General features: G+C 43.3%; 1 protein-coding gene across 2 annotated transcripts in view; it reads right to left on the bottom strand.

Moving 5' to 3' along the window:
• The window catches only part of PAMR1 (peptidase domain containing associated with muscle regeneration 1), a 118,657-nt gene that overhangs the window by 45,227 nt on the left and 56,375 nt on the right, over positions 1–17,055 (bottom strand). For both annotated transcript variants that reach the window (XM_040259017.1, XM_040259016.1), the window contains exons 2-3: positions 10,511–10,687; positions 2,842–2,970 (exon numbers count right to left, since the gene is read on the bottom strand). In XM_040259017.1, coding sequence (XP_040114951.1) covers positions 2,842–2,970; positions 10,511–10,640 — 259 coding nt within the window. In that variant the 5' untranslated portion in view covers positions 10,641–10,687. The remainder of the gene's footprint in view (positions 1–2,841; positions 2,971–10,510; positions 10,688–17,055) is intronic.

The raw sequence follows: 17,055 nt of genomic DNA on the forward strand, positions 1-17,055 counted from the left end.
TCAGCAAGAAGCCCTCCTCCTCCAGAATTAAACGCTCTGAAAGGATCACTTGGGCGCCATCTACTGGGCAAATGCTTGCACTGCCACATGGCTCCAGCACTGCCCCAGCCACGCACAGACCACCCAAGTGTTCCGCTGCCCCTGAGTAGAGGCAGGCAGCATCCTGCCTGCCTAGACAGCAGGGCAGACAGTCAACAAATACTGAAATGAATTACTTCCGCCTGTGAATTCCCCTTACATGTATTTAGTATGAGCTGTAGGTGATGAGAAACTAATAACATCATATTGATGTCTTCTTATGGTCAAGTCCTGTTTCCACGAACGTATCGTAAACTAACGGAGGGTTCCCTGTTTCCCCTGGTGACCTGCCTAGTGATCCGTAAGAAATGCTCTCTTTGTGTATGTGGCTGTGATCAGGGAAACATACACTGCGTGGAATGAGGCTTTCACCATGGAATTGAACAAGCATAACTGAACCAACACAGAATGGAACAGGAGTATGATCATTGCTTTGTTTGTTTCATAGCATTGACCATATTCCTTTTGTCTCTCTTCTCTAAATTTCAGGTTCTAAAATGGCAGTGACTACATCTGTCTTGCTCATCATTGCACATAGAAGCATTCTTTCAAGAAACATATTCTGAATGGATTGTGGTTTGTTGTTCAGTTGCTAAGTTGTGTCCAACTCTTAGCAGCCCCAAGAGCTGCAGCACGCCAGGTTTCTCTGTCCTTCACTATTTTTGAATGGATGGGTAGATTTATTCATTACTTCTTTTTAATGAATGGGGGCATGCGTGCTCCACTTTGCCTGCCTAGTGGTGGTGACCCATTGCCCTGAGCCAATTCTGCCGTCTTTGAGAAAGTTTGATCCTATACATGGAAACCATCACCAATCCAGACCAAACAGACCTACGCAGTCGGCTGGTGAGCTGAGGCTAAACGCAAGACTCAACCAACAGGTACTATTTGGAAAGATACATCGACAGGATTTCCTTGGGAAAATGCAGTCCTCTGTCTTTGACTTCCTGCATGCAAATATTCTTCCCCTTCTCTGCCCTGTCCTCTAAACAAACTTACTCACAGTGTTTAGAGTACTGTTCAGAAAACATCTGTATCCTTTTGTCTGAGATGGAATATACTCTCATACTTGACTGATCTGTGGCTCAGCCACGTGACTTCCTTAGAATACGAGTGAGTGTGATGATACCAAAGGCCATGAGTGTGGCCGTGTGTTTGGCTTGACTGCTTGTGCTTCTGTGACACACTCGAAGCGGATCACACCCCAAACTGCCCGCTGTGGTCTGAGCTCCGAACTCTAGAGTTCAACCCAGGCCAACCCAGCTGACACCAGTTAACCCCCAGCCAACTCACAGATGCATAATAGAGAAAAATACACATCATTTTGAGGTTGACTCTTATGCCCCCAAAACTGACTAATACATATGAACACACTATCACCGCCACCTGTGAAAGCTTTAACTTAGAAATTCTACTCTCTGACCACAATACCTCTTTCATCTACAGCCTGCTTTTCCATCTCATCGACACCTCCAGTCTCTATTTTCTTTACCAGGTTCATTTTGGTTTTGTGTCCTGCTCACAGTGGACCCCTGGACAGTCGTGTCTCTGCCAACTCTTAGGTCAACCACGTGACTGCTTTTATTCTACTCTGCTACCGTGCTGCCGGTGAGTATCACCCACCAGTCCAGGCTGCATCCCCTACACATTAGTTCCAGCTTCTACTGGGTCCTCGGCCATGCTTGGACATGCTCTAACTTTTTGCTAGTTGGTGCATTTCCTCATTCATCAGGTGGCTCTCCCCAGATTTTGGTAGTCTCAAGCCTCAGCTTCCCTTCTACTCTGCTATCATTAGAGACTTCATATGCTGCTTTGCAGAGAAAACAAAGCTACAGGATGAGTTCACCAGTAGGAGGTAGGTGAGACAAGGGGTCTGAAATCACACAGACCCCGAAATCCCACAGACTTAGGGGTCTTAGGTATTTTCCTTACCCTTTGCCCTAGACTCCTGCGTTTTTGCTACATGTTTGATCAGGCAAGAAATACCAATAACACTCCATCCTCTATCTCTGTGGACTGGAAATATCGTTCGTAAGAGTAAAATTAATGAGAGTCTAAAACCATCCTGGTTGCTTCTAATTTAAATGGAGAACATGTAAAATAGGCTTAACAAAATAATAACAGTTTGTACATTGCTCCAGATCCTGCCGCTCAGAGTGATATTCACCGCTGGGTTGCTGCATGGGGGAATCTTAAACTGAGAGTTTAGATTTCCACTCCATTTTCAAAGGATTATTGACACAGAGGGGAGCACTAATAAAGATTAAGCAATTCTTGGAGATCAAGCAGAACCTAGAAAGAATCCCTTTCCTGGGACACGTGGCATGCTGACAGGTTGATGTGGGTTCCAAGAGTTGAACTCAGGATTTAAGAAGTTTTCCAATAGGAATTCATATTTAAAATGCACTACAGACAACATTTTTGAAGCCTTATTCACTGCCTGCTGACCAATGACAGCACGTAGTTGCTTCTGGAATGGACACGAGGCATGCTTGTGTGCAGAATGCTTTGGCTTCATTCAGGAGAGAGGGGAAGATTTAAGAGGAGACAGAAACCTCCCATGGCCAATTCCAAACAGATGTCCACAATCCACACCCAGCAGAAGGAAACACATCTTTGTTTCTTATAGTCTTACCTAGAAAGCCTTCTGGCCACAAGCTTTCCAGAACTCAAAGAGTCCAAGAAAAGAAGCCTTAGTCCACGGCAAGGTGAGGCTTTAAAGGAGCCTGCACTAGAGAGGGAGCTAGGTCAGGGACTACTCACGCATGCAGTCTCCTCCGTACCAGCCCGCACGGCACTCTGCACAGTAGATCCCCTTGACGTAGAAGTCGTCCAGGGTACCCCCCCAGGAGCCGTTTCGGCACGTCTTGCAGTTTTCAAAGATGGTGCAACCTGAAACATTTCCAAGCAGAGGGTGTTCGATTAAGCACATGCAGGTTCTGATGGGTTGCATGAGAAACTGTGGACTTTTCCAGGATCTTGTCTCACCTAAGAGCATCTGGACTCAGAAAGATGCCCTTAGGAAAAAATGCTCATCCCTAGGAAGATGCTAGAGTCACCAGCATTCAGACTGAGGAGTTTAGGGGAATGGTCTGAACCATCTTCCAGGTTAGCGGCTGATGGCTTGTTTTAAAACAATTTAGCTTCTGGTCATAATTATGAACTTCAATTTTCAATAAAATACAATGCTATTTAAACTTATTTTTAATCATTATGTTTTACAAAGCAAATAATATTGATGAAAATACCCCCAAATTTAAGACTGACAGCAAATGCTTATTATTACATTAAAACCAAATTTAAATTACATTACTATCTGTGCTAAAGGAGAAACCTCTTGCTGATTGTAAATTTTTCACATTTTTTACCAGGATGCTTATCTCATATATCATCAGTAACCTGAAAAGTATTATGAGATATTGCAAATATTTAGTAATAACCTTCCAGATTGATTGCACATTTTGGTTCTGATTCATAATTTTTTTAAAAGTCAACACTGAGATAATTCAGATGCCATAAAATTTACTCTTTTAAAGTGTACAATTCAGTGGGTTTTAGTATATTCACAGAGTTGGGTAACCATCACCACTATCTAAATTTAGGATATTTCATCACCTCCCCCCCAAAAGGACCCCATACCTATTAGCAGTCACCCCATTACCCTGACCCTGATCCCTGGCAACCAGTAATCTACCAGTCATTTCACATAAATGGAAACATGCCACACATGGCCTTTCTTGTCTGGCTTTTTTCATTAGTGGCTGATGATTTAATGTAAAATGAGACAACCTGTAGTAAAAGGCAGAATACATCAATAGAGGGTATTTTTTTTCCCTTTATAAAAGTATCACATATTGATTGTGGAATATTAAGAAGATTCAAACAAGCAAAAAGAATTCAATTGAAAACACATAAAATTCCATTACCCAGAGAAAATCATCTATAATACTCTCCCTCTGTATATACACAAACTTTTTTTTAAAATTAGGCTTATATTATACATTGCACATTCTGTTTTACTTTTTGATTTAATAAAAATAGTAAACATCTTCCCATTCCATTAAATATCCTTCTATGTCATATACTCCTATAGCCAGAGTGTGCTGCTGGAAACAGCCTTCAGTTCAGTTCAGTCGCTCAGTCGTGTCTGACTCTTTGCGACCCCGTGAATCGCAGCATGCCAGGCCTCCCTGTCCGTCACCAAATCCCAGAGTTCACTCAGACTCGCGTCCATCGAGTCGGTGATGCCATCCAGCCATCTCATCCTCTGTCGTCCCCTTCTCCTCCTGCCCCCAATCCCTCCCAGCATCAGAGTCTTTTCCAATGAGTCAACTCTTCGCATGAGGTGGCCAAAGTACTGGAGTTTCAGCTTTAGCGTCATTCCTTCCAAAGAAATCCCAGGGCTGATCTCCTTCAGAATGGATTGGTTGGATCTCCTTGCAGCCCAAGGCACCCTCAAGAGTCTTCTCCAACACCACTATTCAAAAGCATCAATTCTTTGGCGCTCAGCCTTCTTCACAGTCCAACTCTCACATCCATACATGACCACAGGAAAAACCATAGCCTTGACTAGACAGCCTTAGTGCCTATTAATGGGCTCACCTTGGAAGGTGTCAGGAGACCCCAGGATCAGAAGACCATACCGGAGTGGACTGAGCAGACCTCGATCAAGGGTTGTTTTTAAAACATGGCCTCCTGAGAGGTGGGGATATTGAGGAAATGTAGAGATAATCCAAGCCCACTTATTAAAACAGAGCACTAAGTTCTGGCTCCCCCATTCATTGTCCAGCTGCGGGTCCTTGAGCAAACTGCTTAAGTTCTCTGTGCCTCAATGTTCTCATCTGTAAACCTGGGGTTAAAAAATGTACTTACCTCATAAACTTGATTTAAAAATTAATCTCACACCTATAAAGGGCCTGGCACGTAGCAAGTACCCCCCAAATATGAACTATTATTATTATTCTGCATTCCCGTACTTCCACTTACTGGGCTTATCCCCACCATAGCATTTGGCATGCTCAATTTTAACTGCCTATTATCTGTTTTCCTGTATAAACTGAAGTCAAGGACTGCATCTTATTCAACACTATATCCCCCTACACTTAATATAGTATCTCGCATGTAGTTAGTTCCAGAATATTATACGAGATTTGAGTGAATGACTAAATGGAGAGGTGGACAGTTGGAGAGATGAATGAACTGCTCATCCAGGCTTCTGAACTGTTTGAGATAACTAGCATTTCCTTGAGCTGATAGCATACTTTTTTCTTCGGCTAAAATTAGGTTTTCATTGGCCCATAGTGCACATATTCAGCGTATACATGTGTGATGTCTGTAAGAGAGAGACTTGCAGCTCTCTCTGCATACCATTCTGACTTTGCTCCCTTCTTCCAGTGCTTGCTTCTTCCAACCAGAAAAGAATTGCTAATACGACTCATCAGAGTTCATATGGCCCACAACTGGGTCCCAGGGGGGACCTATATCTTCACCCATGTATCACATTTCCATCTGATTTCCTCCCTGCTGTGCCACCTAAGAGGTCAGTGGACTCCATCTGCCTTCGATGACCCTGACAACTCTCTCTCTCTCTCTCCAGGCCATTAGGGACAAGCCATTAAAAACCAGTTTGGTGATTAAAACGAACAAGGCTATGTTAAAAAGATACTAAGCAGCTCACAGAATTGCCCAAATGGTACGAGAACCAAGGTCAGAGCTAACAGCCTAGAAATGCACTAAAAGACACACCCAACTTGCTCCAGTGAGGGCCCCGGTGCTGCTGGACATCAGCACTACCATCCCCACCGCCGGGCCTCCCAGGTGGCACAGTCGTAAAGAATCTGCCTGCCAGTGCAGGAGATACCAGAGACGCAGGTTCAATCCCTGGGTCAGGAAGATCCCTTGGAAGAGGGAATGGCAACCCACTCCAGTATCCTCGCCTGGAAAAATCCTCATGGACGGAGGACCTGGCAGGCTACAGTCCATGGGATTGCAAAAAGTTGGACATGACTGAGCACACACACCCAGACGCCCCACCAGGGCCCTGGACATTGGTCCTCGTGCAATTACTGTCATCACAGGAGAAAGAATGGGCTGCCCATCATGATGACACAAGTGATAGAAACTCTAAAACCAGGCAGAGATCCCGCTTCTCACCTTTGAGACTGACAAAATTCCAAAATGACACATTCTGTTGCAAGACTTCAGGCAAAGAATACTCTCATGGATGGCTGCTGTGAACGCCAAATGCATGGAGAAGAATTTGGCAAAGGCTGGGAAAATGACATACGCACTTCCCTTTGACTCAGCGATCCTTCTTCCAGGAATCTATCCCAGAGATATGCTGCAAAAATACTAGCTGATATATGCCTGAGGCTATTCACTACAGTAGTATTTATAACAGCAAAAAGCTAGAAACAATCCAAATACTCATAAACTATGGTAATCCACAGTTTACGATGCACCATGCAGTTTCGTGCAACTGTAAAAAGAAGTCGGAAAAAATGGCTTTATACTGTCAGGGAGCAACCTCCAGCATATATTGTTAAGAGAGAAAAAAGCAAGGTAGTCAGCAGTGTTTATGGCGCACTGTCTTTTGTGCACGAAGGGGAAAGACACATAAATGCATACACAGATTTGCTTCTATTGTCAAATATAAGCCTACCTACATGTCAAGCAAGTAGGTTTCAAGTAAGTGGTATGATGCCATAGATAAGAGAACTACAATTGACTTTAAAACATAGTATTTTGACTCTATAACCTAATGAGATACATTCTAAGATGAATAAAAACCATAAGCATCAGTGCTCTTATTACTAACACCCATAATGCTCTAGTGTGGCTTTGTATAAATTTAAGATAAAGCAAGTAAGTGATTGGTTTAGTATTAGTATTCAGGATTTTCACCATGAAAGAAAAGACATACAAATACAAAATCCAAGAAGTTAATTAACAGCCTTGGAATGTTACATTTGAACTTGAGTCGCAGTGAAAACATTTTAAAAATGCACATTTTCCAGTTCTAGACACTTAAGAAAACAAACAAAACCCTGTAGCAATGACAGTCCACCAGCAAGGAACACCTCAGGTGACCAGATCATGGTCTCAGACCAGAGTTCCTGGGAGAAATGGCTGATTCCAGATCTGGGGCAAAAAACAGATAAGAAGAAATTGAGAAGTCTTCAAAATCAGTGTGGTCATGCCAGAAGAACACAGACAGACACAAAGGGGAACCCAGTATTATAAGATGGTATGTGTGCATTAAAATAAATAATGACTGACATGGATTAAACCACATGAAGAGGAGCTAAAAAGCCTCTTGATGAAAGTGAAAGAGGAGAGCAAAAAAGTTGGCTTAAAGCTCAACATTCAGAAAACGAAGATCATGGCATCCGGTCCCATCACTTCACAGGAAATAGATCTGGAAACAGTGGAAACAGTGTCAGACTTTATTTTTTTGGGCCCCCAAATCACTGCAGATGGTGACTGCAGCCATGAGATTAAAAGACGCTTACTCCTTGGAAGAAAAGTTATGACCAACCTAGATAGCCTATTCAAAAGCAGAGACATTACTTTGCTGACTAAGGTCCACCTAGTCAAGGCTATGGTTTTTCCAGTGGTCATGTATGGATGTGAGAGTTGGACTGTGAAGAAGGCTGAGCGCTGAAGAATTGATGCTTTTGAACTGTGGTGTTGGAGAAGACTCTTGAGAGTCCCTTGGACTGCAAGGAGATCCAACCAGTCCATTCTGAGGGAGATCAGCCCTGGGATTTCTTTGGAAGGAATGATGCTAAAGCTGAAACTCCAGTACTTTGGCCACCTCATGAGAAGAGTTGACTCATTGGAAAAGTCTCTGATGCTGGCAGGGATTGGGGGCAGGAGGAGAAGGGGACAACAGAGGATGAGATGGCTGGATGGCATCACGAACTCGATGGACATGAGTCTGAGTAAACTCCGGGAGATGGTGATGAACAGGGAGGCCTGGCGTGCTGCGATTCATGGGGTCGCAAAGAGTTGGACACGACTGAGCGACTGAACTGAACTGAACTGAGAACATCAATTCACTATTTTTGAAAATAAAAAAAATTTTAAAGTCTTTCTCTAGCTCTTCCTTTCAGGGCACCCATATGGTTAGGTGGAACAGCTCTTCACTACTCAGTTGGGAAGACCCTTCCTAGCATCAGTCAAGGTGGGTGCCTCCTGTATTGATGTAATAAGTTGTTGGGTGCAGGTATGGCAGATGTTGATGGCCTTCTGTAAGATGCAATATGAAGCACACAACAATGCGTAAAGCGCCTGTCTACCATGCTGGAGACCTGGGTTCGATCCTTGGGTTGGGACGATCCCTTGGAGAAGGAAATGGCAATCCACTCCAGTACTATTGCCTGAAAAATCCCATGGACAGAGGAGCCTGGTAGGCTACAGTCCATGGGGTCGCAAAGAGTCGGACACGACTGAGCGACTTCACGTTCACGTTCACATTTACTTACCCCATGACCTCATGCCATCTCATAAAGCCAAAGCCTGCCCCCCATCACCACTGCCACAAAAACAGTAATTGTCAGCCTTTTGAAAATATTGAAAGTTGTTCAGATTTCTGGACCTCTGCCAAGGACCCCTAGTCAGGAGACCCTGGTTTAGCTCTCAGATTTTCCTTAGAAAATCTAGAGGCACTTCTCAACTATTTCTCTGCAAACCCTACTCACCATCAGGGAATTGGAACAGCGGGTTTCTTTTCTGGATCAAATGTGCAAGGGTCATGCTGCGGTCACTTCTATTTTAAAGCTCAGCATTACTCTCTTCCAAGAAGGAAAATGGTTTAGACGTAACACCTGTTTACTTGAGCCCTGTTTTCTCTCCCCTTCTATGATTTTCCTCAAAAGAAAGTTCCTGGTAGTAATAAGCATCATTCTCTGTGTTTTTAATAGAAGGGGAGAGGCAGAAATGAGAGAAGTGCCCAAAGCCTATTTTTGACATCCTTTTAGTCTTCAGTGTAAGGAAAGTGTATTTGAAATTCTCTACATCCTCTGTTTGATCAGGCCTAGAAGGGAAAAGGATTCACAGGCAGCAGATATGAAAGTACCAAGAAACCGTTCAGTGAGTTGGTAATCACACTAGAAACACATTAAGAGTGAAACTCAGTGTCCACATGGCTCTCAGCAGACAGACACTTCAGCGAAAGAAAATCACTGTCTCCTCTGTGGTGGGGGCCAGGGAAGCTGGGGTTTGGGGCAAGGCAAGTCTAGCTTGATGTAAAGGCAAAGGAATGGGCACCGTGACCTGGGAAGGCCCCGTCTCATCCTAGGATGCTCTCATATCACCGGGTGGCATGGTGGTGCATGTTCAGTCGTGTCTGATTCTTTGTGACCCCATGAACTGCAGCCCACTGAGCTCCTCTGTCCATGGGATTTTCCTGCAAGAATACATATTACTGGGACCAGTTCCCAAATGCCCAAGCATCTCCCTTGACTTCTGCTCTTCCCTTCCATTCCAACCAACTCCAAACTGTCATCAACTGCACTCTCTAATCGCTCTCAGATCCCTCCACCTCTCCCCATCCACAGGGTTTCTCTTCATCAAGGTCTCCATTATTCTTCCCCTACCTCTAATCGTGCCCTTCCTCCAATCCTTTCTCCATATTGCGGCTGAAGAGAAAATCGGCTTTCACCTCTTTACTAAAAGATCTCCAAGTGTTACATGAGATATCTTCAGGATATAGTTTAAACATCGTAGTACAGCCTGCAGAGCCCTTCAGCATCTCACGCCTGTTCTCTCCTTAATCTTTTGTCTATCTCTTTCCAAGTTTCCCATCACACACACACACATGCACACACACCCCTCCAGCCAGACTAAGCTATTTGCAGTTCCCTAAACTCCATGCTTTCTCTTGCCATGGAGCCTTAGCACGTGCTATTCTCTATAGCCTGACCTCTCTGCTAGATTCCCTTCACACTCCTCAGTTTGCTGTTTCCATCTTCAGCATGCATATCACCTCCTCTAATAAGTCACCCAACCCCGTCCCCACCCAGGCTCCCATGGCACCTGTATTCTCTATCACAGCACCTCCCATGATACATTACAGCTACCTATTTACTCTTCCATCTCCCCAACCAGGCTGTAAGTTCTAGAAATGCCGGGAATGTCTCTTTTTCTAAAGCACTGTGTTCCCAGTACTTGCCATAGTATACAGGGGCTGTGCAGTCTGTTTGTTCAATGAATGAATAAGTAGATGAATCCACAGCTGTGTAAGTTTGGCACTGAAAAGGGCACTAAGTCCTCCAATACCTGTATTTAGAGTGGGTGGAGTTATGCCACTTTTAATTATTATGGCATCACAACCCCTGATGTCCACCTGTCAGAACTCGTGTTCTGCCTGCTTCCATCAGTGACCTCAGAAAACATGGAGGCGATCCGAGGTCTCGCAGCACACACTCACCTGGGTGAATCAGGCAGGAGTCACATTCATTCTCCTCATTCCTGCAGCACGGGATGGTATAACCGACCACTTCCTTCTTTCCAGGGCACTCACATTTAATCTGATCGTATTCACAGCACTCCCGACACATGATATTCCACTCAGCTCCAGGGCAGGCTTCATTAATGACTGTGTACTCTGAAACAGAAAGCAGCAAGTGAGGATGGAGGGCTTGGCAGGAATAGGTAAGACCCAGAAGTACTCTACTACCAAGAAGCACCTTGCCCTACAACCTGCCTGCAGGATGTTCAAATCCATCCAGTGGGGCACAGGTGAAATTTGTTATTTCAAATTTCAAAGGTGCTATTCAGTTTTATTTTTAATAAAAAAGAAATCATGTTCTATCAATATAGAATCTAAGTGGATTAACACACACACTTAAATAACAAAAAGCATACATTTCCTGAGTGTCTATGTTTATTACTATTTTTGCTAGCGTATATCAGACCACTGCTTACAGCTACACAGGTTGTGCACTGCACAATCCCAAAAGGAACCATCCAACTGCACAACTGCACGGCACAGCCCAGGCATTTGGGCCATCGAAAAAGGCTGGTGACCACTCTCGACGCTAGTTCTATCAAGTACAAGGTTGAATGCCAAGTAGAGACGATGTTATTTCCTCCAAACTTGGCTCCTGGATTTTGCAGCAAACCATTTTTATGGTATCTTCAAAGCTAAAACCAGCAGAAAAGACAAAAAGTATCTTAATTAGTATGTTTGGGAGAATTGCAATGTTTTATAAGAGTGAACTCATTGGCAGAACTTCATTCAATCCCCCAGTATAACTGAGTGTTCTTTCCCATGAGAAAACAGTACTCCTTTCTGGATAGAATTTCTCTCTTTTTTTCCTAAAATATATCTTAGGTGAATGAAAAGGAAAAACCATCTGGCAAAAACTATAAGAGTAATCAGTTGGAGGTTGCCCAGAGGAATCCAGGGTAAGAAACAAGACAGACCTCACTTTGATTTCCTCTTCCTCCTGCCCCAACTCTCTAGTCCTAAAAAATCTAGCACTAAGATGATTGAAGCAGAAATAGGTCAGATAGGAAAGGACCTGGTCTCTACTTGGCATTCAGCCTTGTACTTGATAGAACTAGGGTCGAGAGTGGTCACCAGCCTTTTCTGATGGCCCAAATGCCTGGGCTGTGCTGTGCAGTTGTGCAGCTGGATGGTTCCTTTGGGAATTGTGCAGTGCACAACCTGTGTAGCTGTAAGCAGTGGTCTAATATACGCTAGCAAAAATAGAAATAAACATAGACACTCAGGAAATGTATGCTTTCTGTTATATGTATGCTTTTTGTATGCTTCCTCAAATAGCAGATATTTGAGGAAGAAAGCGACTCTGGCTTCCCTGTGAAGACTTCTCTAAAGACCCCAGGCCAGGATCCTCATCAAACTTTGTAGACCCATGTAAACCAACTCTAAAATCTACGGTGGCTTCTAACCTCTTAAATTTCATAGCTTAGTTTTCTGTTTTCCTTCCCTAAATTTGGAAGTCTGACAAAGAGTAGCTCATTCTTAATTTGCCAAGTAGAGTCATATAGAAAAACTATCACCATCTTCTCTCGGCCTCCGGTCATAAGAACATTCTAGCATCATAGAAAGGAACCACTTGCATGATAAGGAACAGTTTCTTAGAATGAATACATGCAGTTTTATGAAAAAAAATCTCTCATTTCTTTTTCCACAAACACTGGTAGGGCAGCAAAGATCCTCATACTGGCATTTGGGAACAACTGGCATCGATCACTATGATATTGTCACCACTGGAATTTTGTTTCCTGAACTGTTTTGTGAGCTCCTCTAGGACAGACACTAAGACTTACTTAGCTGAGCTTCATGTTTCTGATTTTGGTGGGATGAAATGAATACTTTTTAAAATCTAGAAGAGAATTTAATGGTTAAAAGTGAAGGAAAGTAGAAGAAAACATAGGAGTAAGTCTCCATGATCCTTGACTTGGTATGATCTTGGATGCTTAGGCATGACACAAAAAACAACAAAAGATAAACAGATGAATTGGATTCATTGAGACTAAAAACTTTTGTGCAACAAAGTGCATTCTTAAGAAAGTGAAAGGACAACTTAAAAATGGGGGGAAATTTTGCAAATCTAATAAGGATTTAATATCCAGAATACATAAAAGACCCCTTCAACTCAACCACAAAAAACCAAACAACCCAATTTTAAAATGGGCAAATGACATGAATAGACATTTCTCCAAAGAACATATACAAGTGGCCAAAAAATACACGAAAAGATGCTCAACACCACAAGTCATTAGGGAACTAAAAATCAAAGGCAAAACAAGATAACACCTTACACATACTAGGATGGCTATAATTTTTTTTAAAAAAGGAAAATAACAAGTGTTGACAAAGATGTAGAGAAACTGGAATCCTCGAATATTGCTCATGGGATTGTAAAATGGTGCAGCTTCTGCGGAAACCAATTTGACAGCTCCTTCAAAAGCTAAACATTGAATTAATGTGCAGCTCTGTAATTCTACTCCTAGGTATATAATCAAAATTTATATACTCCAGGTATATAACCCCAAATCAAAATTAGAAACTGAAACGGATACTTGCAGCATTATTCACAATAGACAAAGGGTAGAAACAACCCAAGTATCCACCAAGAGATGAGTGAATAAGCAAGCAGTGGAATATGTACACAATATTCTGAATGTGGAATACTGTTCAGCCATGAAAAGGAACAAGATGCTGATACAAATAACGATATGGACAAACCTTGCAAACACACTAAGAGGCCAGACACAAAAGGGCAAATATTATGCCACCAAATTGTATGCTTAAAATGGCTAATGTAGCAAATTTTGTGTTATTTTTATTATACTTTTAATGCTAAAAAATAGTGAGAGAAATCAAAATGTTTAAAGGCTTAAGCATCGGAGTCAGTCAGATCTGGGTTTGGAATCCCACCTCTGCTACTTACGGGGTGTATGATCTTGGCTAAGGTAGTTTACTGACTCAGTCTCAGTTTATCATCCAATGAAATGAATTCATTATATAAAACTCAGGAGCTAGCTGAAAGGACTAGATAAGACAATGTATATAAAGAGTTTACATAGTGCTTAGTATATAATGAACATTCAATAGCTATCAGCTTAAAAAGAAAGATACTATAACTCCATATTTCTCAAGGATCTCTTTTTTTGAATATACCACATGTCAACTCCTTACATAAAATGTTTCTGTTTCCAACTGCATTTGGAGCAAACCTTAAATGCTCTGGTATGGTTCCCAAGGCTTTTGAGAGCTGCTCTCTCCTGAGTCCTATAGCCTTTCCTTGGTGACTATTTTCCACCTTCTATTTCTCAACGCCACAGAGGTCTTGCTCATCCCAGGGCCTTCACACTGGCTTTCCCCACTGCCTCTATCAAAGCACTGGGCTTCGGTGGAAATGACACCTGTTGAGAACGGTCCTCACTGACTTTCTCTTCTGAAGTTTGTGCCTCTGCTCATCTTTCCATAGTATTCTCTACCAGAGCATCCCAGGTGCTTGCTTTCGCAGCCTTTACCACAGTGTATAATCCCTTTCTGTGTTTCCACTGACTGGTCTGTCATCTGTCTCCCTCACATGACCATAAGCTGGCAGGAACCTCACCTGATTTGTCCACCATAGATAGGGATGGGCCTGGCATGCAAGAGACACTGGATAAATCCCTGTTGAAGGAATCAGCCTCCGCTCTAGAGCTTCAACAGTCAAGAATTTTCATCCAGTGGGTCAGAGCGATGAGCCAGGAGAGCTTGTTCTGCTCAATAATTTGCTGATATCAAACAGGGGCAGTTTCCCTCCCATGATGAAGGGTGTAGAGCAACTGGCCCAGGTTATCTACTTTGGGTCCCAATCCCTTGGCGCCAGCCCCCGCCTTGTCTAGCCATACGATTTCCCAACTCTCTGAACATCTGACATGCCTGTCGGGTGTGGCTCATGTCTTACCCCTCCCTTTGCTCATCTGAGGGCAAGTACTCCATCCTTCCAGGTTTTCTAAGAATTTACAAATATTGATGACTCCTGGGGGACACTGACAGAATAAAAATTACTTGCAACTTTTGTAAGCCTTGTACTTTTATAAATGTGGAAAGTCAAGCAAGGTTTGCTCCACTGCAGTAGAGGGTGGAGCCTGTTTTTCCTAAAGCAGCAGGCTAGTCCAGCCATGGAATACTGTGGGCCTCCCTTTACCCAAGAAATTAATTCCCTAAAATGCCTTCATTGGCATTTCTCTTTATTTCAATGAACAAGTCCACCTCTGCTCTCCCTAGCACATACATTAATTTTATAGGTACGGTCCAGAATATTGTATCATCTTAGCCAAAGGGAATGACCCCAGGGAAGTCCATTTCTATGCTGTCTGCCAAGTCAGCCAGCTGGCTCCTTCCCAAGCAGTTTGTCTGGAAGACAGAAAAACAGCCCCAAAGATGTACATATCTTGACCTCCAGGACCAATGAAAATGTGACCTCACATGACAAAAGGAATTTTGCCAGTGTGACTAATTTAAGGATCCTGAAATGGGGAGAGAATGGGGGTTTGTCCAGGTAGGGCAAATGTAAATCTCAAGGATCTTTATAAACGGGAGGCAGGAGGGTCAGAGTCAGAATAGAGGTGTGACAACAGCAGCATTAGACAGATCAGAGTGCTGTGCTTTTGAGATGGAAGAAGGGATCACAGCTGAAAGAATACAGGCAGCCTGCAGAAGCTGGACGAGGAAAGGAAACAGCTTCTCCCCTAGCATCCAAAGAACACACGCCTGCCCTCACCCTGATTTTGGCCTCCTAAGGCTCACTGTAGACCACTGAGCTCCAGAACTGTACAAAAATACAACTGCACTATTTTAAGTCACTAAGGTTGTGGTAATGTTACATCATCCACAGGGAACTTAACACACTGTGTCTTCTCAAAAGAAAGGTTAACCCAGGGCCAGTCATTTAACCACTCTGGTCCTCAGTTAACCCACTGAGCACAGTGCCAAGACTGTGGATGAACTGATGAGTTCATTCTTTCATCCCACAAGTGTTTACAGAGCGTCCGCCACGTCCCAGGTAGGAGGCTGAGCGCTGGGATACAATGGAGAGAACAGACACCATTCCAGTGGAGTTTCATAGGGGAGCAGACGTTGGATGAATTCACAGCTTCATAGAGGAGTAGACATTGGATAAAGGACCTCACAAACACAGGATCATTCACCGTGACGAGGAAACATACAATGCAAAGAGAAATGGATGATCAAGGAGGGATATTAGCACCACATCTACAGGACTACAGGGTTCAGTTCAGTTCAGCTCAGTCACTCAGTCCTGTCCAACTCTTTGTGGCCCCACGAACCGCAGCACACCAGGCTTCCCTGTCCATCACCAACTCCCGGAGTTCACCCAAACCCATGTCCATTGAGTCGGTGATGTCATCCAACCATCTCATCCTGTGTCATCCCCTTCTCCTCCTGCCCTCAATCTTTCCCAGCATCAGGGTCTTTTCAAATGAGTCTGCTCTTCCCATCAGGTGGCCAAAATATTGGAGTTTCAGCTTCAGCATCAGTCCTTCCAATGAACATTCAGGACTGATTTCCTTTAGGATGGACTGGTTGGATCTCCTTGCAGTCCAAGGGAGTCTCAAGAGTCTTCTCCAACACCACAAAAGCATCAGTTCTTCGGTGCTCAGCTTTTTCTTTATAGTCCAACTCTCACATCCATACATAACCATTGGAGAATCCATAGCCTTGACTAGACGGACCTTTGTTGGCAAAGTAATTTCTCTGCTTTGCCATGTGCTGTCTAGGTTGGTCATAACTTTCCTTCCAAGGAGTAAACGTCTTTTAATTTCATGGCTGCAATCACCATCTGCAGTGATTTTAGAGCCCAGAAAAATAAAGTCAGCCACTGTTTCCTCATATATTTGCCATGAATTGATGGTACCGGATGCCATGATCTTTGTTTTCTGAATGTTGAGCTTTAAGCCAACTTTTTCACTCTCCTCTTTCACCTTCATCAAGAGGCTCTTTAGTTCTTCTTCACTTTCTGCCATAAGGGTGGTGTCATCTGCATATCTGAGGTTATTGATATTTCTCCTGGCAATCTTGATTTCAGCCTGTGCTTCCTCCAGCTCAGCGTTTCTCATGATGTACTCTGCATATAAGTTAAAAAAGCAGGGTGACAATATACAGCTTTGACGTACTCCTTTTCCTATTTGGAACCAGTCTGTTGTTCCATGTCCAGTTCTAACTGTTGCTTCCTGACCTGCATACAGGTTTCTCAAGAGGCAGGTCAGGTGGTCTGGTATTCCCATCTCTTGCAGAATTTTCCACAGTTTATTGTGATCCACACAGTCAAAGGCTTTGGCATAGTCAATAAAGCAGAAATAGATGTTTTTCTGGAACTCTCTTGCTTGTTAAGGGGGATTAAATAAAATAACAAATAAAAATCTATCATTTGCCAAGATAAGATCACTTCCCAGGAATATGGAAGTGAGGGAGGAGGATACAGGGTT

Source organism: Oryx dammah, unplaced genomic scaffold, assembly GCF_014754425.2.
Source record: "Oryx dammah isolate SB20612 unplaced genomic scaffold, SCBI_Odam_1.1 HiC_scaffold_17, whole genome shotgun sequence".
NCBI lineage: Eukaryota > Metazoa > Chordata > Mammalia > Artiodactyla > Bovidae > Oryx > Oryx dammah.